This window comes from Leiobunum rupestre, chromosome 7 (genome assembly GCF_980474605.1).
Source record: "Leiobunum rupestre chromosome 7, qqLeiRupe1.1.hap1, whole genome shotgun sequence".
Taxonomy (NCBI): domain Eukaryota; kingdom Metazoa; phylum Arthropoda; class Arachnida; order Opiliones; family Sclerosomatidae; genus Leiobunum; species Leiobunum rupestre.
In genome coordinates this window covers 15,013,770-15,035,995 of record NC_143390.1, presented here as the reverse complement: position 1 = coordinate 15,035,995, position 22,226 = coordinate 15,013,770, and the positions used below count along the sequence as shown (strand labels likewise).

The 22,226-nt window shown below is 36.4% G+C and overlaps 2 protein-coding genes across 4 annotated transcripts in view; one reads left to right on the top strand and one right to left on the bottom strand.

The window, feature by feature from the left end:
* gek (serine/threonine-protein kinase gek) overlaps nucleotides 1–14,340 on the top strand; it is a 60,894-nt gene extending 46,554 nt beyond the window's left edge. For both annotated transcript variants that reach the window (XM_090154389.1, XM_090154388.1), the window contains exons 6-39: nucleotides 1,350–1,592; nucleotides 2,665–2,721; nucleotides 2,787–2,930; nucleotides 3,352–3,520; nucleotides 3,599–3,681; nucleotides 3,747–3,826; nucleotides 4,306–4,412; nucleotides 4,490–4,776; nucleotides 4,836–4,942; nucleotides 5,007–5,142; nucleotides 5,211–5,525; nucleotides 5,581–5,624; nucleotides 5,689–5,794; nucleotides 5,851–5,975; nucleotides 6,040–6,148; nucleotides 6,472–6,620; nucleotides 7,021–7,127; nucleotides 8,219–8,397; nucleotides 8,465–8,533; nucleotides 8,839–8,944; nucleotides 9,006–9,077; nucleotides 9,148–9,434; nucleotides 9,498–9,714; nucleotides 9,780–9,842; nucleotides 10,174–10,254; nucleotides 10,325–10,488; nucleotides 11,046–11,319; nucleotides 11,385–11,465; nucleotides 11,530–11,627; nucleotides 11,702–11,913; nucleotides 11,974–12,082; nucleotides 12,158–12,299; nucleotides 12,374–12,525; nucleotides 13,335–14,340. In XM_090154389.1, the coding sequence (XP_090010515.1) occupies nucleotides 1,350–1,592; nucleotides 2,665–2,721; nucleotides 2,787–2,930; nucleotides 3,352–3,520; nucleotides 3,599–3,681; nucleotides 3,747–3,826; nucleotides 4,306–4,412; nucleotides 4,490–4,776; nucleotides 4,836–4,942; nucleotides 5,007–5,142; nucleotides 5,211–5,525; nucleotides 5,581–5,624; nucleotides 5,689–5,794; nucleotides 5,851–5,975; nucleotides 6,040–6,148; nucleotides 6,472–6,620; nucleotides 7,021–7,127; nucleotides 8,219–8,397; nucleotides 8,465–8,533; nucleotides 8,839–8,944; nucleotides 9,006–9,077; nucleotides 9,148–9,434; nucleotides 9,498–9,714; nucleotides 9,780–9,842; nucleotides 10,174–10,254; nucleotides 10,325–10,488; nucleotides 11,046–11,319; nucleotides 11,385–11,465; nucleotides 11,530–11,627; nucleotides 11,702–11,913; nucleotides 11,974–12,082; nucleotides 12,158–12,299; nucleotides 12,374–12,525; nucleotides 13,335–13,478 (4,818 nt within the window). In that variant the 3' untranslated portion in view covers nucleotides 13,479–14,340. The remainder of the gene's footprint in view (nucleotides 1–1,349; nucleotides 1,593–2,664; nucleotides 2,722–2,786; nucleotides 2,931–3,351; nucleotides 3,521–3,598; nucleotides 3,682–3,746; nucleotides 3,827–4,305; nucleotides 4,413–4,489; nucleotides 4,777–4,835; nucleotides 4,943–5,006; nucleotides 5,143–5,210; nucleotides 5,526–5,580; nucleotides 5,625–5,688; nucleotides 5,795–5,850; nucleotides 5,976–6,039; nucleotides 6,149–6,471; nucleotides 6,621–7,020; nucleotides 7,128–8,218; nucleotides 8,398–8,464; nucleotides 8,534–8,838; nucleotides 8,945–9,005; nucleotides 9,078–9,147; nucleotides 9,435–9,497; nucleotides 9,715–9,779; nucleotides 9,843–10,173; nucleotides 10,255–10,324; nucleotides 10,489–11,045; nucleotides 11,320–11,384; nucleotides 11,466–11,529; nucleotides 11,628–11,701; nucleotides 11,914–11,973; nucleotides 12,083–12,157; nucleotides 12,300–12,373; nucleotides 12,526–13,334) is intronic.
* A 49-nt stretch (nucleotides 14,341–14,389) lies between these two features.
* On the bottom strand, nucleotides 14,390–18,211 carry LOC149934869 (DNA mismatch repair protein Mlh3-like). Of its 2 annotated transcripts, XM_090154050.1 has the most exons (12): nucleotides 17,773–18,211; nucleotides 16,978–17,714; nucleotides 15,943–16,908; nucleotides 15,787–15,879; nucleotides 15,648–15,712; nucleotides 15,496–15,585; nucleotides 15,376–15,439; nucleotides 15,241–15,309; nucleotides 14,926–15,176; nucleotides 14,766–14,865; nucleotides 14,543–14,700; nucleotides 14,390–14,468 (listed from the first exon to the last, which is right to left on the bottom strand). In XM_090154050.1, the coding sequence occupies exons 1-12, from the start codon at nucleotides 18,126–18,128 to the stop codon at nucleotides 14,436–14,438; spliced, it is 2,982 nt and encodes a 993-aa protein (XP_090010176.1). In that variant the 5' UTR covers nucleotides 18,129–18,211; the 3' UTR covers nucleotides 14,390–14,435. The 2 variants fall into 2 exon arrangements, with proteins under 2 accessions (XP_090010176.1, XP_090010175.1); XM_090154049.1 differs by having other exon boundaries at nucleotides 15,943–17,714.
* Between the last annotated feature and the right edge of the window lie 4,015 nt (nucleotides 18,212–22,226).

Sequence of the window (22,226 nt, the reverse complement as noted above, 5' to 3'; positions counted from 1 at the left end):
GGGAATTTTGTTGGTTTTACCGTTGGAGGAATTTTGTTGGTTTTACCGTTGGGGGAATTTTGTTGGTTTTACCGTTTACCGTAAATCCGTAATTGGTTTATAAAAAATTTCCATTAGTTTACCTTTCAACGTTTAGCAAATGCCATAACATTTAACGTTTAGGAATTTCGTTTATGGCGTTTTTTTAAAGACGGTAAAATAAATTGTCGCAAGATGCACGTTTCTCCTAGAATGGATTTTTATTAATGACTTTTTTTAACGAGGATCGCGGGAGGGAGGGCGCGGTAAACGAGGGTCCGAAATAAAAAGGGATTAATTGTAGTGATAAGGAAAGTTCTAATAGCGCTTGTTTCGAGGGTAATTACCCAAGACTGGAAGCTACGATATTTTTTTTGCATTTCTACTAGGATAGGAAAAATGAAAAATATACATTTTTCTTGGCCTTTAATATTTCGTTGGCAACGTTTAGCTCGGTTCTCTCGCCTAGTCATTTCCTTATCTATTTTATTTATCTTCTCTAGTTCTCCTTTTTTTCACGGTTGATATTAATTTCACTTAAATGGACTTTTCGACAGAAATAAAACCGTTCATTATATTCAGTGCCCACTCAAGATTTGGTCGATATCGATGTAATTGCTACCCGAACAAGATTTTTTTACATCATAGTTTGTTTACACGTTTAAGTGTAGGTTTTTCAATATGATAATGTAAAATTATTAGCCAAGACCTCAATTTTAATGTAAATCATATAAATGCACATATAAGCTTATCAAAAAATGTTAAGCAAATTAAAACGGGTGTTTTGGGGTCCAGAGCTTTTGTTAGTTGTATAGAGGAAATGTTTAAGTGGGTCGATAGCGAGTGGTTTTTGGCTCAAATGACCAGTAATATCAAAAGTAATATAACAGATAAGTATGACATTTCCTATTGTTTTAATGATAATTTTCAGTCGAGCTGAGTTATGTGTTATCGTACTTGGAAGTAGTATATTTCGCCTTAGACCGTAAGTGGCTCTGTGCTGAGAACTAAACCTTTGATTGCGCCGAGGGGTCGGACACTTGCCATTATTTTGTACGGGATTTCGGGATTTCGTAGAGATTTTAACGATTTTATCATTACTTTTTCAAGTGATTTTGGGATTTCAATGTTAATTTACCATAGCGAGAGTTAAAAGATTTTGCAAATTTAGACAAAGTGTACTCGATTTTGGTAAATGTCCGACCCCTCGGATTGCGCAATAGCTTTGAAAATTAATTCTGTGATAATTTTTCGTATTTGACATCCTTTTTACAATTATGTTCCTTGTGGTAATATTCTTGAGTTTGTAATGATATATTTAACAATTTTAGTATCTGGTGATGGACTACTACTGTGGCGGCGATTTGTTGACCTTATTAAGTAAATTCGAAGACCGACTTCCGGAAGATATGGCCAGGTTTTATATTACCGAAATGATCCTGGCCATTGATTCCATCCACAATCTGAGATATGTCCACCGGGACATAAAACCTGACAATGTTTTGCTCGACGCTAATGGTCATATACGCCTTGCTGATTTTGGTTCGTGTCTTAGGCTCAACGAAGATGGAACTGTGAGTGTATTATAGCTATTGTCATTTTTACCGTTGGCGCGCGAATCGGTTTGCAATTACCGTTGGCGCGCGAATCGGTTTGCAATTACCGTTGGCGCGCGAATCGGTTTGCAATTACCGTTGGCGCGCGAATCGGTTTGCAATTACCGTTGGCGCGCGAATCGGTTTGCAATTACCGTTGGCGCGCGAATCGGTTTGCAATTACCGTTGGCGCGCGAATCGGTTTGCAATTACCGTTGGCGCGCGAATCGGTTTGCAATTACCGTTGGCGCGCGAATCGGTTTGCAATTACCGTTGGCGCGCGAATCGGTTTGCAATTACCGTTGGCGCGCGAATCGGTTTGCAATTACCGTTGGCGCGCGAATCGGTTTGCAATTACCGTTGGCGCGCGAATCGGTTTGCAATTACCGTTGGCGCGCGAATCGGTTTGCAATTACCGTTGGCGCGCGAATCGGTTTGCAATTACCGTTGGCGCGCGAATCGGTTTGCAATTACCGTTGGCGCGCGAATCGGTTTGCAATTACCGTTGGCGCGCGAATCGGTTTGCAATTACCGTTGGCGCGCGAATCGGTTTGCAATTACCGTTGGCGCGCGAATCGGTTTGCAATTACCGTTGGCGCGCGAATCGGTTTGCAATTACCGTTGGCGCGCGAATCGGTTTGCAATTACCGTTGGCGCGCGAATCGGTTTGCAATTACCGTTGGCGCGCGAATCGGTTTGCAATTACCGTTGGCGCGCGAATCGGTTTGCAATTACCGTTGGCGCGCGAATCGGTTTGCAATTACCGTTGGCGCGCGAATCGGTTTGCAATTACCGTTGGCGCGCGAATCGGTTTGCAATTACCGTTGGCGCGCGAATCGGTTTGCAATTACCGTTGGCGCGCGAATCGGTTTGCAATTACCGTTGGCGCGCGAATCGGTTTGCAATTACCGTTGGCGCGCGAATCGGTTTGCAATTACCGTTGGCGCGCGAATCGGTTTGCAATTACCGTTGGCGCGCGAATCGGTTTGCAATTACCGTTGGCGAGTTGTGTTTAGAAAGCTGTTTTAAATAGTTTTAATATTGCTTATAGGTTCAGTCAAATGTTGCAGTTGGGACACCAGATTATATATCACCAGAAATACTGCGAGTAAGATAACTATAAATAAATATTTCAATAGTTAAGTATAAAATCCTTGTTTTTAAATATAATAGGCAATGGAGGATGGTCAAGGAAGGTATGGCCCTGAATGTGATTGGTGGTCATTGGGGGTCTGTATGTTTGAGATGCTCTATGGAGAAACGCCTTTTTATGCCGAATCATTGGTTGAAACCTACGGCAAAATTATGAACCACAAGGTAATTCTTGTTTAATTAACTTATTTTGCTACTTTATAAAAATTTTACTTAAATGTAATATAATGAACCCGATTTTAAATTATGCACTACTTTAATTAAAGCAGGTAAATATATTTATTCAATGATTGTTTTTATGGTTTCGTAAACAATTGCAAAGCTCAACTGTGATAATTATTTTTTAGTTTTTGGAACTTCATTGTTATCACTTTAGTAGTGCTTTTTCGCTTATATTTTTGTATTCTGATTCTCTCGGTTAATTTTGACCTAGAATTATTTGTTATTAATTAATTCGGAATGCATAGAAATTATTTTCAATAGTATTTCAAAATAAAAAATTATCCCATAATTACTTATAAGTATCATTATTTAATTAGTAATTTGCTCTTATGATAGTATGGCTTAAACTTAATTTGCCTTGTAGAATTGTTTTGATTTCCCTGATGATCCAAGTTTTACTGTTTCTGAAGAAGCCAAAGACTTAATGAGAAGGCTAATTTGTAGTGCGGAATGTAGATTAGGCCAAAATGGTCTAGAGGATTTTAAGAATCATCCGTGGTTTACAAACGTTGACTGGGCAAGCATTAGAGACAGTATGTGTTTTACACATTTTTTTTATATTTAGTCACACCTCTAATTATGAAATAAATTTAAAAAATATCACTTTACAGGTGATGCGCCTTATATTCCTGAAGTTAGTAGTCCAACTGATACATCAAATTTTGATGTAGATGAAAATGACCTTAAACCCTCGGTACGTACATCTCCAAGTTAGTATTTCAGAAAGTTCATAGTATAGATTCATAATTTTTTATTCAGGAATCTGGGCCCCCAAGTGCAAATTCAGTGTTTTCAACCTTGCATTTACCATTTGTTGGATTTACTTTCACATCAGGAAGGTAATAATGATTTTTTCTATTGTTTTACTCAATAGCTAACTTCCCTGTTAAATATTTTCACGTCTCCTTTTTTATTGTTTAACTGATTTAAACTGTCTGGTTTAATTTGGCGCCATAATTAAACTTGATATATAGATTTGGCTGATATCCAAAATTTTAGCGACCTTGCTCTTACATAAATTTGAGATTTCACTACATCTGTTTTGACTCATCGACAAAGCTTTCTTGTATTTGAATTTTTAATCTTAAGCTTAGAGCGCTATTAAGTTACTTCAATCGCTTATGTTACTAAAATGCTCTTGTTTAGTATGTTTACTTTTTTTAATGTGATAACTAGTAAACTTGAAAGTGGAAAACTTTGTCTGCCCACAATAAGATCTTTTGTTTAAATTTTAATCTCCCCCCACACTGGCTATTGTTTGGACTTCCTACTTTTAGAATATTTAATTTAAATATTAATTTTTATCTAATTTTTTTAGTAAAATATCTGACTCTGGTCCTACAGAAGAAATAGGACCCAGAAGCGCAGAACTGAAAGTTCAAAAATTAGAAGTAGAAAAAGCGGAGTTACTTAGAAAATACAAAAGTAAATATTAATAATTTAAAAAATAAATTCAAGGGATATGAATATATTAAACACGGTTGCATTTATTTAAAAAATAGCAACTTCAAGATTATTACAACAACAAGGCATTCTCTGTGATGGTGAAGAAAATAATGTAGGAAAAGCCAGCGTAACTGAAACCGAAGTTAGGAAGCTACAAGACGAAGTTAACACCCTTAAAAAGAAAAACGCTGGTTTGGAGTCTGAACTTCATCGCATTCAACAAGAAGCTCAATCGAATAAAAAGGATTTAGATTCTGTTTATGATGACAAATCCGTAGCCAAGATTAAAGATCTTGAGAAAATGCTTAGGCACATGAAATCTGAAAAAGACGAGCTTCATAGAGTAAGTTTTTTTTTATAGTTTTTAGCTTAAAGGAATAATTGCTGAACTCCTTTTTTCAGGATGTAGTTGAGGCACAGGAAAAACTGAAACTTCAGTCAAAAGAATTAAAAGATGCTTTAGGCCAAAGAAAACTAGCGATGGCTGAGTATTCAGAAGTCAGTGATAAGTAAGTAATTTTTCTATTATAAATATTGCATTATCTTTTGGAAATAATTTTGTTTTTTCATTAGGTTATCAGATTTAAGAACACAGAAACAAAAGTTATCTAGGCAAGTCAGGGATAAAGAAGAAGAGCTTGATAATTCTATGCAGAAGATAGACAATTTTAGGCAAGATCTTCGAAAAGCTGACAAGTTACGGAGAGAGGTATATTGTGTTTATAAGCTCTCATGTTAAATATTTGTCTTACATTTTTAATTTTTGTATCTCGATAGCTGGAAGCTAGGGTAGAAGAAGCCCAAGCTGAAGCCATGAAAGAGAGAAGGTTGAGAGAGAGAAGCGAAGAGTACGCCCATCATTTGGAAGAAGAAATGGAATCAATGAAGCAAAGGCATGTGGGTCGCGTGACGACGCCAAGTCAAATGGAAGCCAATCAAGAAATAAACAGGTTAAAAGTGGAGCTGGAAACTGTCGACGCGCAGCACAAGGAAACTCTAGCCCAGATCCAAACTAGACATACGACAGAAATATCCAATCTTAGGGACCAGATTCAAGAGGCAGAAAACATCCAGGAAAATCTCGAAAGAGAGGTACATTCTGGCAAATTAGTATTTACGAATGGTAGTAATTTTACGTGTTATTTAGATTCTCAATCTGAAAGACAAGTTAGAAGAAGCCAGGTCTGAAAGGTAAACTTTCTTTTGACTTTTCTTGCTAAGTGGAGTGCATGGCTTGATGTTTGTTTTTATTTAGCTCCACGGACTATCAGGAAATGTTGAACGAATTAAAACATACACATGACAGAGAAAGAGATCTAATGCAAGAAGAAAATAGGAAACTTTTACAAGAAATTGATAGAGTGAGGTTTCATAAACTCGTTTTTATTAACATCTTTTATTAACATCTGTTTTCCAGATTTCCTCGGTTTTATCTAGACAACAGGAGGAGAGAAGGCGTTTAGAAGAAGATCTAGCCCAATTGAGAGACAAAAAAGAGTCTGTATCGCAATGGGAAGCTCAAATAAGCGAAATCATTCAATGGTACAATAATATAAATTTAAAACATTTGAAACCTGAAATAATGTATTACATAAAACTTTCTTAGGGTAAGTGATGAGAAAGATGCACGTGGTTACCTTCAAGCTCTGGCAATAAAAATGACGGAAGAGTTAGAGGGCCTAAAAATTAGTGGAATTCCACCAACTCCAACAACGGTTAGTTTTATCTCAATCTTATCTTCTTTGTTTACACCAATTTCAAAGGTCTTCACTTGAGGCACTTTTCCTTCAAATTAAACAGAAATATGTTTTGGTGAGGTTCTCTGTGGACTATGTTGTCTTATCACTCCATAAACATTTTCCCACGATATTTTTTGAGTTAGACATTACTTGTATTGTGGTTATATTTGTTAGATTTGAAGTATTCCTGACAACTTTTAGACAATTGGTTATAGTAGTAGGCAAAATTAAGATGTATAGTAATATTTTTAATTATTCACATCTAACGTAACTCTAATATAAAAAATTTTAATTTTCAGGATAAGAATTGGCGAAATAGACGCTCCCAAAAATTGGAGAAAATGGAATTGTTAAGCTTACAGTCGAACTTGCAGAGTGAAATTCAAGCTAAGCAAGCCATCGGCGAAGAATTAAGCAGAGTCAGGGCTGAGCTAGTCGCCGAACAAAAGTATGTTGTTAAAAGTATTAAAATGAAACTCATGTATTAATTATAGTGATGGGTATTGGTTACCGATATCGCGATTTCCTGATTAATCGGTTCGCGTCTAACTTTCCAATTTTAACCATATGATTTTTTCTCAATATTTTAATATTCACAAAAAAGAGATAGATGGCGCCACTAAAATTTACCTTCGGTTTTGCTAATTGAGGAACCGCAGGTCCGCGAATATTTGATCTGATTACCCCACGCGTCCCGTAAGCTATGTAATGGTATTGGTTATAATTTTCCCAATCTCAAATATCTATTAATTAATTTGTATGGGATAATTATCAAAAACTGTATTTAAATCGGATAATTACGATATCAGCCAACACCTAATTAATTATTTCACTTTTTTATTCGGTAGGGAGCACCGTGAAGTTCATCAGAAGTGTGAAATGTACAAAAAAGAATTAATGCGTAAAGACAACCAAATTAGAGAGCTTCAACAGAGGCTAGAGTCTGGGGAAGGATGTAAGTTTTCATTTTTTGGTTGTCTTGTTACAGGGTTATTTATTTCAGGCAGAAGTAACAGAATAGTCATAAGTATGACATCTTATTTATCCAATACTAATGTTATTTTTCCTCACCAATGATCATATAAATCATAACATAGTCAAGTATAACTCGGCGCGTGGCATTAGTTTTGGAATTGCTAGGTATTGATGCTGGGTTAAATCTTTTTTTACATAGCAAAATATTTAAATAATACCTTATTTGATAAAATAACTATGCAGTATTAAATTGAAACATAAAATTGATTTATCTCAGTTTTGATAGTACTCATTTTTTGCAATGGAAATATTTCAAAAGTAATGGAATGGAAATGGAAAAACTTTCTGCTTTTATTTCAGCTAGCTATAAGAGTTCTAAAATTCTTGCTTGTCTATAGGAATGACGAGTTTCCTGTCAGGAAACTATTACGTAATATCTGTGACAAACTGTCATTATCTGTTATGTCTGTCATACTTAAAAATTATATTTCCTTTAAGTATAGGGTAATGTGGGCTGTTGATTTTTTAGTAATTAATTTTAAGTTCAAATCGGTTTGGAAGGCAAATGCACACCTTTCGTTGGCTCAGTTCTTCACTTTTCTCTCTTTCCATAAATTTCCTTTTTCTATTTTCTAACGTACTATGCAGCTCCAAAAGTCCAAGATCTGCTACATTACCTGAAGGGTAACTTCTAATATTTTTAATTCTTTCACCAAAAATTTCATGTCCTTAGCACCATTTTCAAGGTTCCTCGGCTAATTACCGCCCAATGTACTCCTTAATTTTTGAAGAAACTGAACGTTTTAAGCTGAACCAGAAATATTTCTTTTATTTTTGCTATCCGAGCTCAGGATAATTGTTACTATTTTTGACCTCCTAGTTTAAATCACCTCTTCCTGTATACTTCCTTTTGACTTTCCTAGCTTGTGATGTTTATCTGAAACAAAACTTATATGATGGAGTGAAAATGTTCATTTTTAAACTTGATAGATTTTGGTCTTTTAATATACCAGTATGTGTAATGTGGTTAATAACATTTAATTTACAAATTTTTTACCCTTTTACTTCTAGTTTTGGATAGACCATCCTCACAGATGTCTTTCCTGGACCAGTTCCTCAAGGACACTTCTATCAGGCTCCCTAGCAGCGAGAGTGGAGGCTCTGGTGAGGCCGGAGATGAAGCGGATGTTGAGGATAATCAACCACCCTCAGTCACTAGTAGTAAATCTAATATTTCAGAAATTGGCAGAGTAAGTGTTAAACAAATTCTTGGAGTATTCAAAACTTCACAAAAATACTGAATTATTTCTTGAACAGGAAAATAGCATATCATTGTCTCCCATTGTTGATATCAGGGCACCTAGTCTATTTCCACCCAAAATACCAGTAAGGTTTTTTTACTAGTAGTAAAAAATAACTTAAGTTTGACACTAGTAGCTTTGTTCTTGTTCATTCATTTTATTCTTATTACCACCTTTTTTTCCACACTGTCAAATTACTAGAAGGGTTAGAAAATCCCGTAATTTTGCAGTTCTTACTATGGGTCAGTTAAATTCAGCCATTGAAGCAAAGGTTTTGACATCACTAAAGAAAGGATATAGGAAATATTTACCCTAGTGTCATACTTAGTTACTATTATTCATGCTAGTTGATTTATTTAAATTTACAAACTAAAGCTGTACTCTCTTCAGCCAAAAGCTCATCAATTTATGGTTCAAACATTTGTTGCGCCCTTAAAATGCAATCATTGTACTTCCTTGATGGTTGGGTTGTTACGCCAAGGAGCCGTTTGCTCTGGTATGTTATTCTTTTAATAAATACACATATTAAGGAATAATTTTTCCCTTTTTTTCTTTAGTTTGTGGTTTTGCTTGTCACGTTAACTGCCAAGACAAAGTTCCAGCAATATGTCCTGTTCCTGCTGATCAATGTATTTTTAGTTGTACCTTTACTTTTTTAGTATACATGTTTAATATTTATAAAAATTCAATTTTCAACAGCCAAAAGGCCTGTAGGCATTGATCCAACAAGAGGAGTTGGAACGGCCTATGAAGGTTACGTTAAGGTGCCTAAACTGGGTGGTGTCAAAAAGGGGTGGCAAAGACAGTTTGTCGTTGTTTGCGATTTCAAACTCTTCCTGTATGATTTGTCCCAAGACAAAAACGCCCAGCCTTTCGTGTCAGTGTCCCAAGTTCTCGATATGAGGGATGAAGAGTTTTCAGTCAGCTCCGTTTTAGAGTCAGACGTTATTCATGCTAATAAGAAAGATATACCATGCATTTTTAAGGTATTTGTTGCAATAGATAAATGATTTATATAGAAATGTTTCATCGTTATGTGTTGAACCAAGGTTACTACTTCAATGATGAATCCTCCGGGCATGAAAAATCACACACTGATGCTGGTAGACAAAGAGAGTGAAAAGAAACGATGGGTTGATGCATTGAGTGAACTGCACAGGATTTTAAGAAGAAATAAATTACCAACTAGGATGGTATTTCAAGCCAAGGAGATTCTAGACAATACTTTAACGATAATAAGAAACATCTTATCGGCTTCTGTGATAGGTATGATTGAATAACTGTCATTTCTTCATGTTTGAATCAAATTGAACACTTGCATTTCAATTAAGATCAAGACCGAATTGTTCTTGGAACTGAGGAAGGTTTATATTGCGTTGATTTAGACACGGAAGGTATGTAGTAATCCATATTGTTACTTAGAATGATCATCTGCCCATATTTATCGTCAGTTATCTCAGGACATATAAAACATATAAGATGTAAAATTCTTGGACGTTGAGGACCTAACTTTGTTTTAGCTTTAAAAAGAATGGTCATTTTATCTAGTATCTGGAAAAAAAAAGGATGGCATTGGTTTGGCATTAAACACTAAAGAAAATATGTTTAAGAAACCCTATTCGTTTTCTCACTGAAGTAAAATCATTCTAAGTAGTGTTATAAATTCTTGATAAAACAAATGTTTTTAGGCAGTTATTATGTGACACAAATATATTTTTCCTACAGAAATTGCTAGAATAGGAGATGGGAAAAAAATTGCCATGATTGAATACGTGGCAGAGGAACAACTACTTATAGTCATAACTGGTAACTGATATATAATGAGTTAAGGGAAAAATTCTTGTTGCTTAGGTCTTTTTTTATATCAAATACACAGGAAAACAACGCAATTTGCGCCTTATACCAGTGGGAGCATTAGACTCGCAAGATGTGGAATGGATAAAAGTCGCTGATACGAAAGGGGTCATTACAATTTGTACAGCAGCAGCGAAAAGAACAGCAAATTTAAATTACTTTTTCTGCGTTGCGGTTAAACGCCAAGTAAGAGGCCCTTTTAAAAAAAATGGCACCGAAATTGAACAAATGGCACATTTTGGAAACAAAAAGCAGTGGGAGGGGAAAAGGGACTGTTTGTCGTTGGAAAAAAATAGTTGGCTTCCAAGAGATTTTTGTCGTCTAACCTTCAATCGTTTTATATTTTTATAGACACTTGTAGATCAATCTTACGCTTTACATACTCCCAAAGGGCACTTCAAACAATGGACAAGACAAGAGCTTAAAACTGGATATTCTGTGTGTTATTCCTTGACATTAGTGACAAAATGCGTTAAAGACCCACTCGCCTCCTGTTTTTTGTTTTCCAGTGCCATTATTATTTTTTGTTTTGTTTCTTCCTTTTTTTTACGATTCAATAATATTTTTTAGTGGTGTGAACTATTGTAGTAATTTAGTGGGAATTATTCTTAGAGAACGATTACCTTTTTTTATAGCGACTTGGGACGCAACTGGGACTTTAACTTTAGAAAATTTAAAATTTTAAAATTAGGAACATTAATTTTTTATTTTTAAGATGTTCATTGTTTTTCCCACTTCCTCAGGTGATTGTGTACGAAATAACCAGGATCAAAGGGCGCCATGTTAAAAAGAGAGAAATTAATCTACCCGCTCCTGCACAATGTTTAGACGTGATGGGTAATTTATTGTGTATTGGGATGCCTTCAACATTTCACCTTTGCTCTCTTGTGGACGACGGTTTCTCCAGATGTCTTGTTAATTCAGAATGTCAAGCTCTCTCCTACTTAAGTCAAAATCCCATGGAAGCATTAATGACAATACAACTTCCGGAAAAAGAATACTTACTACTTTTTAGTCGTAAGTGGGAGACTACTTTTTTTTAATGTTTAGTGGTACAGTTAATTTTCATTTTATTTCTGTAGATTTAGGAATTTATGTTAACGAACAAGGTAATAAATCTAGAGAAAAAGAGATAATGTTCCCAGCCGTTGTTACTGCAGTCAGTAAGTACAATTTTTTAAGTTTTGTAAATTTAAAACTTTATAATATTTTGTGTGAATATTTCAGGTTATGTTGATGATTATGTTTCAATATATACTGAAACGCATGTGGATATCTTCGATGTGAACACTGGAGAATGGGTTCAAACAATCAATCTTAAAAAAGTGAGTTGAAGAACTTGCTAGAATGTACTGACCTATTTTATTTTACTAATTTCATTGATTTTAATATCAAACAGACAAAACCCTTGTGTCGTTCTGGAATCTTAGCAGTGACTTATGCGACTGACTTACCCCACATAGCTTACTTTCACAATGTAGTACATCGAGAAAATATGGTTAAAGTACCAGAACTTGTCATGCAACAAGTCAGGAGCCGTTCTGGGAAACCAGTTATGATGAGAACAAGAAGGCGTTTCTCCGTCAGAGAACCAGAGAAAGGAAACAAGGCGTACGTCAAAAATTACCTTTATTGTTTCATTTTTTTTTAATTTTATTTATTTTTATGCAGGGCTGATAGAAGGTCACGTATGATATCAGCTCCCACAAATTTCAATCATGTGTCTCATATGGGGCCCGGAGACGGTATACAGTTGCAGAAATTGATGGATATACCTCAGGTAGAATGACTATTTAATGACTTGTTAGGTGTCCCTTAATTATAATGATTAAATTGTTTATGCTAAATCATGAAGCCAAATGTAAGTGCGCCAATTCCTGAAGATACCAAAATTGGGAAAGTGAAACAAATGTTATCACATCGAAGTGGTGTGGCTTCTCGTCTACCAATTCCCGGTGATAGAAAACCTTCTACTCCAACAAGCCATACTCAAAATGGTAACCAGAGAAATTTAATTACATAGTTTACTATTCAATGTTATTTAAATCTTTTTTTTCTTCAATTATTTAAGGAGCCACAACAGGCAAACGCCCTTTTGTTCCACCTCCCCTTCATGGTAGACCATTATCTTCTCTGGCTGGAATGTCTCCAGATGGATCATTGTCATCTCAAGAACATTCAACGCCAAATACAAGTACTCACACAACGGGGTCAGGGCATGAGGTAATTCTATAAGTTTTTTTAGGTCTGCTTTAAGTAACTAGAATTTTAGGGACTAAGTATCTTGTTATGGTATATATATTTGTTTTATACAACCTAAAACTAATTGGGACTCTCGTTTCGCATTGAATGAGCCTCTGCCCCCGTGAACTTTTTTGTGGGCCTATTAAACATCAGAGTTAATCCTACTATTAAGTTTAAATATTTAGTTCAAAACTAGCCATTGAAAATGGTTTCTATTTTCGTTTAAAAATTAGCTCTACAAGTTGACCTGTTAGCTTTTTTGGTACAACAGAGTACATAATGATGAAATTGTAATAGACAAAGCATTGTATTTTAATAACCTTTTCAGTAATTTTTAATGTTTGAGGCCATACAATGGACCTCTGGTCAAATTGGTTTGCTCAGGTTTACCTGGCCACCCCTCTTTCATCATTGCTTGCCCTGGTTTACAAGCAAATATTTTATCCATCATAACCACCAGTCACATCACTGCATAGTTAGTGTAGGGAGCTGTTGGCTTGCATGGCATGAAGGGCTTGTCACCACCCTCCTACGCATTGTAACCCAGCCACCTGAAGTATGGCTTTAAAAGTCACTTGATGACTTAGGCCTAAGGTGGTGCCTTGGGTATTAGTCTAGCTGATGATTATTATTATTATTATTATTAAAACAAAAGAGTAATTTTTGCATTCAGTTTTCTCCCCTCAATGACAGAAATCTGTAAAAACTATTTTGTGGGTTTTTAACTGTTGCGTGATTGTGGTTATAATTTCATTTTAATGACTGTAAAAATTATATTATCATTAAAGGATCAAGGGGATCAATCAAGCCCTCGTCATTCAATAGCTTCGAATAATAGCTCTAATATGAGCTCTCCACCAAGCCCTCGTGACCATCATCTACTTTACGATGACAGGGATCATGGTTCCTCTAGTTATGAATCGCAGAGTTAACACTCTGACAGAGCTTTTCTTCTACATTTACCGGTATTAACTCTCTAGTTGATGAAATGGTAAAAGATGCTTTCGAAAAAACAGAGACCAAAATGTATTAAGTTTTGATCAAAAGGGGAGAAAGACACCAGTGCCAGGCTCTTTTACGAGAGAACATTTTATAAAAAAAAAGCATCTGAATTTTTTTTCATCATTTCTCGAGTAAGATGGGTATTTAACTTCCAATTTCTATCAAATAAAAAAGTGCCACTGTATGGGCTTCCCTTTATTCTAACCTCACAAAAGAGTGGAGAAAATATCCAATTTATTTTAAAAAAAATGGTGTTAATACTAGGGTCGATCATTCCAATAGGACAATAATGCGACAAAATCTTTTTATTGAGCTTCTAAATGTGAAAGAAGTTTGTAGGCATACAATAACATTTAAAAAAAACACGAAAAAGTTATAAAATATATAATTTAATATTTAAATTAGCCATTTGAAATTCCTAAGGGAAGAAATTGTTAATAGTTGCCTGATTTTCCACATCGTTATATAAGAATTGGTACAATTCATTTATTATCGAATTAACTTTTATAGAGATACTTGGAAAACCAAAATACTCCCCTTTTCCCCCTTTAATAAATCAAAAGATTTTTCTATTTATTTAAAGTAATAAAAAAAATCGTATAAAATTATAAATTGTGTAAATATTAAATTTGTGTAATAAACGTGTAATTTTTGTTTTTAAACTTTAGCTATAAAATTTTTTAAGACAAAGTAGGTGTGAAAGTCAATTCCTTACAGTTTAAAAAATAACCCTAAGTAATATAAAAAGTTATATATAGGCTTGAATAAAGATCGCCAGTCAAACTGTATTGAATGTGAAAATCAAATAAAAAGAATGACAAATTTGAATTGGTTTTAAACTTTTAATATATAACCCTAATTTCAACATTTACTTCAAATTAGCAATTTTAATGCCTTAAATTTCTGTAATTTGGGATCTCCTGAAAAAAGGGCAAAATCAATTGAAAACATAAAAAAAATTTGTTACATCGAAGCCTTGATGAAATTAACATACTTTATGCTTGTGAAGTTCCTTCAATGCTTCAAGACTGAGCAGTGGAATTAGCGAAGGGCGTCCATGCGCACATTGGAAAGGTAAATTGCAATGTCTCAGAGTTGAAATTAATTCTCTGCATTCATCCAAACGTAATTTATGACCAAATTTTATAGCTCCTATGAGATATATTTTATAAAATAGAATGAAAACACTCTTTTAAAATGGAACTGTATAAACAAACCTCGACAAGCCTGAGAATTGAGGATATTTTGTAGAGTTTTAGGCAGAGCAGGTCCAACTGATTTGTCTCTCACTCTGGTAAGTTGCTCTTTAATTAATTGCTACTCAAAAGTTAAAATTACTATTAATTTTATTATTTTTTAAAAATAATGAGTAAATACAGTTAAATTATCTTCCAAAGTTGAAGATCGGCCTCTTTTCAAACTGTTGACTTCTCTTTCAAGAAGGCAAGGTGGTACTGTACAGACTGTCAGACAATCAGCATTTGTTGAATTTAATGTGACATTAACTGCGACTCTCCTCAACTCATTTGGATAAGCTCTTGCTAGTCTAACCCATTCTGCCCCCACATGCAATGTTAAAGGAGGGATAATGTCAGATGTTTTCATAACATCTTCTGATATATATAAGGCTGTCAAACATTTAAAGAAAAATTTAATCGAAGTTATGGAATTGTTCAGAATAACCAAAAGTACCATTTATTAGGTGTTCTAATCTAATTCTTTCATGAACAGCGTGTTGGTCAAAAACTACCAAAATCTTTTCTGATAAAATACATAAATATTTTATAAGTTTAAAGATTTAATTTGATTAATTAATAGAATATTTACCATTTCCATTTTTACAATCATTTATCAGGCAGGCTATAAACTGGTTTTCAATTTGACCTATAACCTAAGAGTGAAATCTTTAACACAGTCTTTACTAGGAACAAAGTTTTTTGTCAATACCTCAGCTTTTTCCAGCATATTTTTGTAAAATTGGTATTTTTTCAAACTTTTATGAAGCTTTACTAACGAATTTTTAGTCATATCAAATTCCTGTCAAAAGAGTGTAATTATGTTAAAAATTAGAATAATAAGGCATAAACGTTGAAAATTACATTGAAATCATCTTTTTCGTAAACTGGGTTATTCCAATTTTTTAAAACATCAGATATTTCATTTTCTACAGGAAATTATTTCATAATTCAATTATATGTAGAAAGGGTTGATAGGACAAGGTTATATATATCTATATACCCGTTGTTTCATTTCTAATTAAAACATTTCTATTTGTTCTTGGGTGAAATGGTGAGCAGTTGTGGCTAAGAAACCTGTGTTTTGGTTTTTTCACTGTAATTTACAATATTTAATAAACTAAGTTTTTTCAAATACAAATAAAACTTTTTTACGTACAGTCTGTCACTTCAATTTTATGGCTCTTTTTCACTGGAGGGTTGAAAGAAGAATTCCCAGTGTTTTTGTTTATATAAAGCAGTGATTCACTATCAGGATCTTTGGTAGTTTCCCAGCTATTGGTGATACCACTGCTTTCACCACATTGCGGAACTAAATTGGTGTTCTGCAGACTTAATTCTTCAGTTGCTAACTGAGAGTTGTTTTCAAATTTCTCAAAAACAGAATCCAATTTTGCTTCAAGAGAATCCCACTCACTCATCCAATCATCCATCAGACTCTCTGAGTTAGTATTTGAAACTAATATTTTATCCAGAGTAGCGTTAGTGGCTACTGAACATTCTGCAACCATTTCAGGTATTGGGTTGTTATTTTCAAATACTCTGTCTTTCACTTCTTTCAAATTATCCCTCTCAGGGAATGTCGTTCCATTAGGAGGCACATCAGTGCCATTGAAAAATGTTTCATCTGTAGTACTAATTAATTCAGGTGATTTTCTGCTTTCTTTAGCGTTTAAAGGCAAAATTTTCAATGGTAAAGATAAACAGAATGGTTCCATTTCAATTAATTTGTTTTGACTGTTTTCCATTTCAATAGATTTTGGGGGACTAAAATAACTTGATTGACATGCGCTACTCTGCAGAAAAAATGTTTCGCTCAAAGGATAGTCAGTTTTAGCAAATGACTGTAATAGGTGATTTCTAGTACTAGTTTCAATAACTTGATTCAAAGCTGGTTTTTGTTCCCTTTGTACGGCGTAAACGGAAGGTAGTTTCCACTTTTTTTCTGGACTGAGAGTTCTTCGAAATCGTTTTTTAAATTCATGATAGGAACATTGGAAAGCTGAGATTGGTTTACCTCTTGGATTAATTTGAATGTCCTCAATTTTAAAATTTTCCTCATGTTCAATATTTTGTACAGGTGTGCGAAAGTGTTGATTGCTTTGAGTTGCACTTCGTTTGACAGCTGAAGAATGTAGGGCATTCTTGATATTTGTAGTAGTTATATCATCTTTTTGTGGTAAATTTATAGTACCTGGGACAGTTTCAACATTTCCTTGAGCATCCTCATGCACTTCCATTAGGTTATATTCCGTCATGAAGTGTTTCAGTGCTTCTTTGAAAAAGCGTGTTACCAAATCCCAGTTCTCAAACTCGACTAGAGTTTTGCTTGGCTCAAATGTTATATCATACACGTTTAATGGACAAGAGAGGTTGAGTACAAAAATTACGTTTTGATCTTTTTTTGGACTTTGGCTCGTAGTGATGGCTGTGTTTCTGATGTTTATACTTTTGCCTATGATTAAGTTAACTACTTGATGCAGTCTAGTCTTCAATACTATTCTTTTATTTACGTATAAAAATTGCAGATCTTTAGAGTGATGTCCATCCAAACATATTAAACCTTCCAGACTTAAATTTCCATCATTATAATACAATAGCTTTGCACTTAGACTCTTTGTATGACCATATAGAGATCTGAATATACCCAATAGTTCTTGGCTTTTCTTAGTTTCCAAGTGCATTTCTCCAGATTCATCATTTCGTAGTGAAAAGTAAATTCCAGGATGCATCAAAGCTATTGCCTCAATTCTTCTCCTGCAATTTTCTATATCTCTAATTGGGCAAATTAATTTTTTCCTTACTGGTAGGCTATGCATGAAATCTAATATGGTGATGGTTGTTCCCACACTTGGTCGTTTCATCTCGGTTTTTAAAATTTCACACAGCTTCTTATGTTCACTGAATAATACTTTAGTGAAGGTTTCCTCGCTTAGTAAAATGTTGAAATTATTTTTCAAGTGGTTAAAGTTTAACAATAAAATGTTACCTGTATTTAAACCTGGACTCAACTTTCATTATGCCAGAGAGTTGTCTTATACTCGCGAGAGCTTCTCCTCGAAAGCCGTAATAATGCAATTGGGATACATCTTCTATTCTATGGCATTTGCTCGTATGATATCTCTCACCTATATGGTTGAGTTGTTGCCTCTCAATTCCCATTCCATTGTCAGCTACTTGAATTTTGCAATATCTTAAGTCTAGGCGAACAGCAATGCATGAAGCCTTTGCATCGATAGAATTTAAAACTAGTTCTTCAACACACTGAGAAACGCAAGCAATATTTACACCAGTGCGAAGTTTTGAAATTAATTCGGGGGGTAGGGCTTTTATTTCGTAACTCATTTCAAAAGAATAAAATCATATAAACTTAAAAAATTAGATTGGAACATTTATAATTCAAATCATTACACATTTCAAAGCACGCGCTATAGAGTGCCAGCAGCTTGAAACTCTGCGACGTCACCAATGTTAAACGTCTATTGAGAAAAAACGTGAGTTTTCATGACAAGCACTACGGAAGCTACGGCTGTGACGTCACTATCTTTTAAAAACGCATCAACTGCTAGCACTCTATAGGGATGCTTTCCCCATCCGTTAGATGTCACCACGGCGGCCTCTATGCGCTCGTTCCGCCATAGACTATATACGAAAATAAGATAATTTAAACAATACTGCTAGAATTACAATTACGATTTCGGTTGCCATGGTTACGCGGGACCTGTTCTGATAAGACTGTACGAAATTCATCTTTATAATTAGGTGGTAACGCCATCTATATTTTGTAAAGTTGTATGGCTAAAAATAAATAATTATTAGCAAACTCACCGTAACTTGAGTTAAAAAGGATCGCGTTGACAGAATAAAATTATTTTTAAACAACTTCAAAGGTTTGTTTGTTACGAGTAATCATACATTTCAATTTCACATCAGATTCGCGAAAAAATTCAATTGCAATATAGTTGCCACCACTAGAGACAGATGCCGCCACGGTAGAACGATAAAGTTGATAAAGTCTCCTTATTGAACAAAATTGGTCCCGCGCCAGCCGAATTTAGTTGTACCTCTATTTATTCCCAACTCAATGCTCGTAACCTCGTACCCTAGATTCGAAATCACTCTCTCGCGCGTTGCCGATAGCATTTACCCACTTCCCGCTGGAACTCAGAAAAAATTCGCTCCATGGTTTGCGCCTTACCGCAACCGATGGATCCCGATTTTTCTGAGGTCACGTGCCGGAACAGGGTAAACGTTTCGTAACAAAACCGTCAATGGGAAAGCTCTCAGTATTCGAATCTAGGGTACGAGTTTAAATTATCTTTGGCTGCGTTCAACAACTATCAACGGAGAAAAACCGTTGAGTTATCGTTGAGTTCTTTTAATCAACGCTACGTCACAAAAATCTAAAAGTTGTTGTACGATTTATAGTTCGCTGACTTAACGAACAAAATATCGTCTGCTAACCCTCCTTTAACTTTGTCGAATGACGTCACGACACCGATGAGCAACGGAAAAACCATCTCGCTCAGCCGATGTTTCCGCTGAGTCTCCGATGATCAACGTGACGTCAAAACCGGAAGTCAAAAAACCCATTCAGCAAAAAACCGCTGACCGTTGAGCTCAACGCTGAGCTTTTTTAGAGTTGTTGAACGCAGCCTTTGAGTATACTCTATGGTTCCGCGTGCACTTTTGGCGCGAGTTTGAGTCGGAGGCTACGTTCAGCAGCAGTCAACGGAAAAAACCCGATGGATTTGATATTTTCTACCGATGAGCTTTTTCGTCATAATGACGTCGTAAGTGGCTGAACGCTTTTATTCAGTCATCGGTGTTTTTTAAAATGCCGTAGCTTTTATAGTAGTTTTACTCTTCCAGCCATTGAGTTGGGAATAAATAGAGGTTTAACTAAATCTGGCTGGCGCGGGACCAATTTCGTTCAATAAGGAGACTTTTTCAACTTTATCGTTCTACCGTGGCGGCATCTGTCTCTAGTGGTGGAAACAATATTGCAATTGAATTTTTTCGCGAAACTGATGCGAAATTGAAATGTATGATTACTCGTAACAAAAAAAACCTTTGAAGTTGTTTAAAAATAATTTTATTCGGTCAACACGATCCTTTTTAACTCAAGTTACGGTGAGTTAACTAATAATTATTTATTTTTAGCCATATAACTTTACAAAATATAGATGGCGCTACCGCCTAATTATAAAGATTAATTTCGTACAGTCTTATCAGAACAGGTCCCACGTAACCATGGCAACTGAAATCGTAATTGTAATTCTAGCAGTATTATTCCCAATTCAATGCTTCCAGCCGATGACTTTCGTGACATCAAAACCGGAAACGCGGCAACGCGTACAGTAGGGGTACGTTCAGTACTGTCAACGGAAAAAAACCCGATGGATTTGATATTTTCCACCTATGAGTTTTTTCGTCATAATGACGTCGTAAGTTGCTGAACGCTTTTATTCAGCCATCGGTGTTTTTCAAAATGGCTGCCTGTGGCCTTTTTTTTTTAGCTCAAGTGTTGGGACGGGCTAGGGCTAACAAGCCATACAGCCCGAAAATAAAGTATGAAATACAGAAACCGGGATAAAATTAGAAAAGTTATAAAGTCTAGAAACTCTAGATCTGATAAAGTCTAGTTCGGGTGATCATGACTGTTCCAAAAAAATTAGGAGATTCTTCTTGAAAAGGTTGACGGAGCCAGCACTAATCCAAGCTAGGCCTAACTCTCCTTCGGCCCCTCGCCCCCCCCTCCTTGGTGGGACTCCTCTTGTGCGCGCCAAAGCCAAGACTGTCCAAGCCGCTCGTAGAAAGGCTCAGCATTCCGGGTTCTCTTTTGATCAGATTTCCTACAAGAAAGAACGAGCTCTTTTTAAACGCCTCATCAAGGATAAAAAAGAACAGTTGGAGACAGTACTGTGCCAGGCTTCACGCTCACACTCCTCTGACCCAAGTGTGGTCTCAGGTTCGATGGCTTAAAATGTGGTCCTTACCTCGTAAACTTCTTACCCTTAACACTGGCGCTAACTTCCTTACGGACCAGAAGGAAGTCGCGGAGTTTTTGGCTTTGTCTGCCAGCTCTGACATTCATCCTCTTCCGGCGCTTTGTCCTGACCAGGAGTATGTCTCGGCTTCTTTCCTGGCTAGCCCACCTACCAGTTACAATGCTCCTTTCTTCGAAGAAGAACACTATGGCGTTCTCTCCGGTCTACACAACACTTCCCCAGGGGTGGACAATGTATCTAATCTGATCATAAAAAACTCTACTCCGGCCTATCGCGTGGCACTCTTGGCGCTCTACAACCGCCTCTGGGCTGAAGGGGTGATGCCTTCGAGGTGGAAACACGCTATCTTACACCCGATCTTGAAGCCGGGGAAATCCGCTACGGACGCTACCTCTTACAGGGACATTGCTCTTCTCCCAAATCTGGGGAAAATCTACGAGAAACTGGTACTTGGTCGGTTAGTCTGGTATCTAGAGCTCAACAAGGTGCTCCCTCCGGAACAATCGGGTTTCCGAAAAGGTCGTCGTGCCACTGACAATGCGATTCATCTCGCTTCTGCGCGGTCTATGGATCCGGTGGCCATCTGTATCCAGGAGCTTTGCGATAAGTACCCGTATCCGGTTTCTCTAATCTGGTGTCCAGCACACGTGGGAGTTCCCGGAAACGAGACGGCCGATCGTCTCGCGTCGGTCACTGGGCTCCAGCGCCCTTTTAGAGTGGACTTCCTTCTCCCGTCTACTCTTGTAGAAATAAAGAGCGCGTGTCGTCGGGCTCTCTCAGCTGAGTGGAGTACGGACTGGCAGACCAGTAGGGTAGTGTGGCCTCTTCGTGAGGCTAAACCCTTTCCCGGCTCTAGTGCTATACTTAACTTGAAACTCTCGCGCAAGGACGATACCCTTCTCTCGCGACTAGGTTGTGGTCGCCTTCCCACAAACCGGTTCAACCTCAGTGTGACGGCCGCTTACACTCAGTGCGGAGCTATCGACGATGCGTACCACATCTTATTCACCTGCCCCTATCACACTGGGCGTCGCCCAGCGCTGGTTTCAGCGCTCCAGAAGCGCAATCTTCCGAACACTCTCGTGGGGGTTCTTAAAGCAGTACATGGAGGTCATATGGACATTACTATTGCCACCTGTGCTATTCTGCGACGTGCATTGAAATTCTGATCGGTTTCCTTATTTTGTTTTCCTTTGTTTTTGGTGTAATTCTACCATTTGTACAGTGTTCTTCGGGCTTTTTATTGTTTTTCTTTTTTGTTTTTAAATTGCGCGCCTGGTGTGAGGGCCCCCGCCATAGAAATCTCATAGGTAACTAGAATGCTGCCGCCTACGGCCGAGCTTGACGCCAGTTCGCCTTGAACCTTCAGCCAATGAGAGGCCGTAGAGTGGTTCCGCCAAGGAGGATAATAATCCTCCTTGGATCCGCCACT

Excerpts from the sequence above, each read along its gene's own strand:
- LOC149934869 (XM_090154049.1), bottom strand. The coding sequence starts at position 18,128 with ATGAGTTACGAAATAAAAGCCCTACCCCCCGAATTAATTTCAAAACTT. Across the intron at positions 15,177-15,240 it reads ATTAGAACACCTAATAAATG|CCTTATATATATCAGAAGAT; the intron begins GTACTTTTGGTT and ends AATGTTTGACAG. Across the intron at positions 14,701-14,765 it reads CAATTCTCAGGCTTGTCGAG|GAGCTATAAAATTTGGTCAT; the intron begins GTTTGTTTATAC and ends TATATCTCATAG.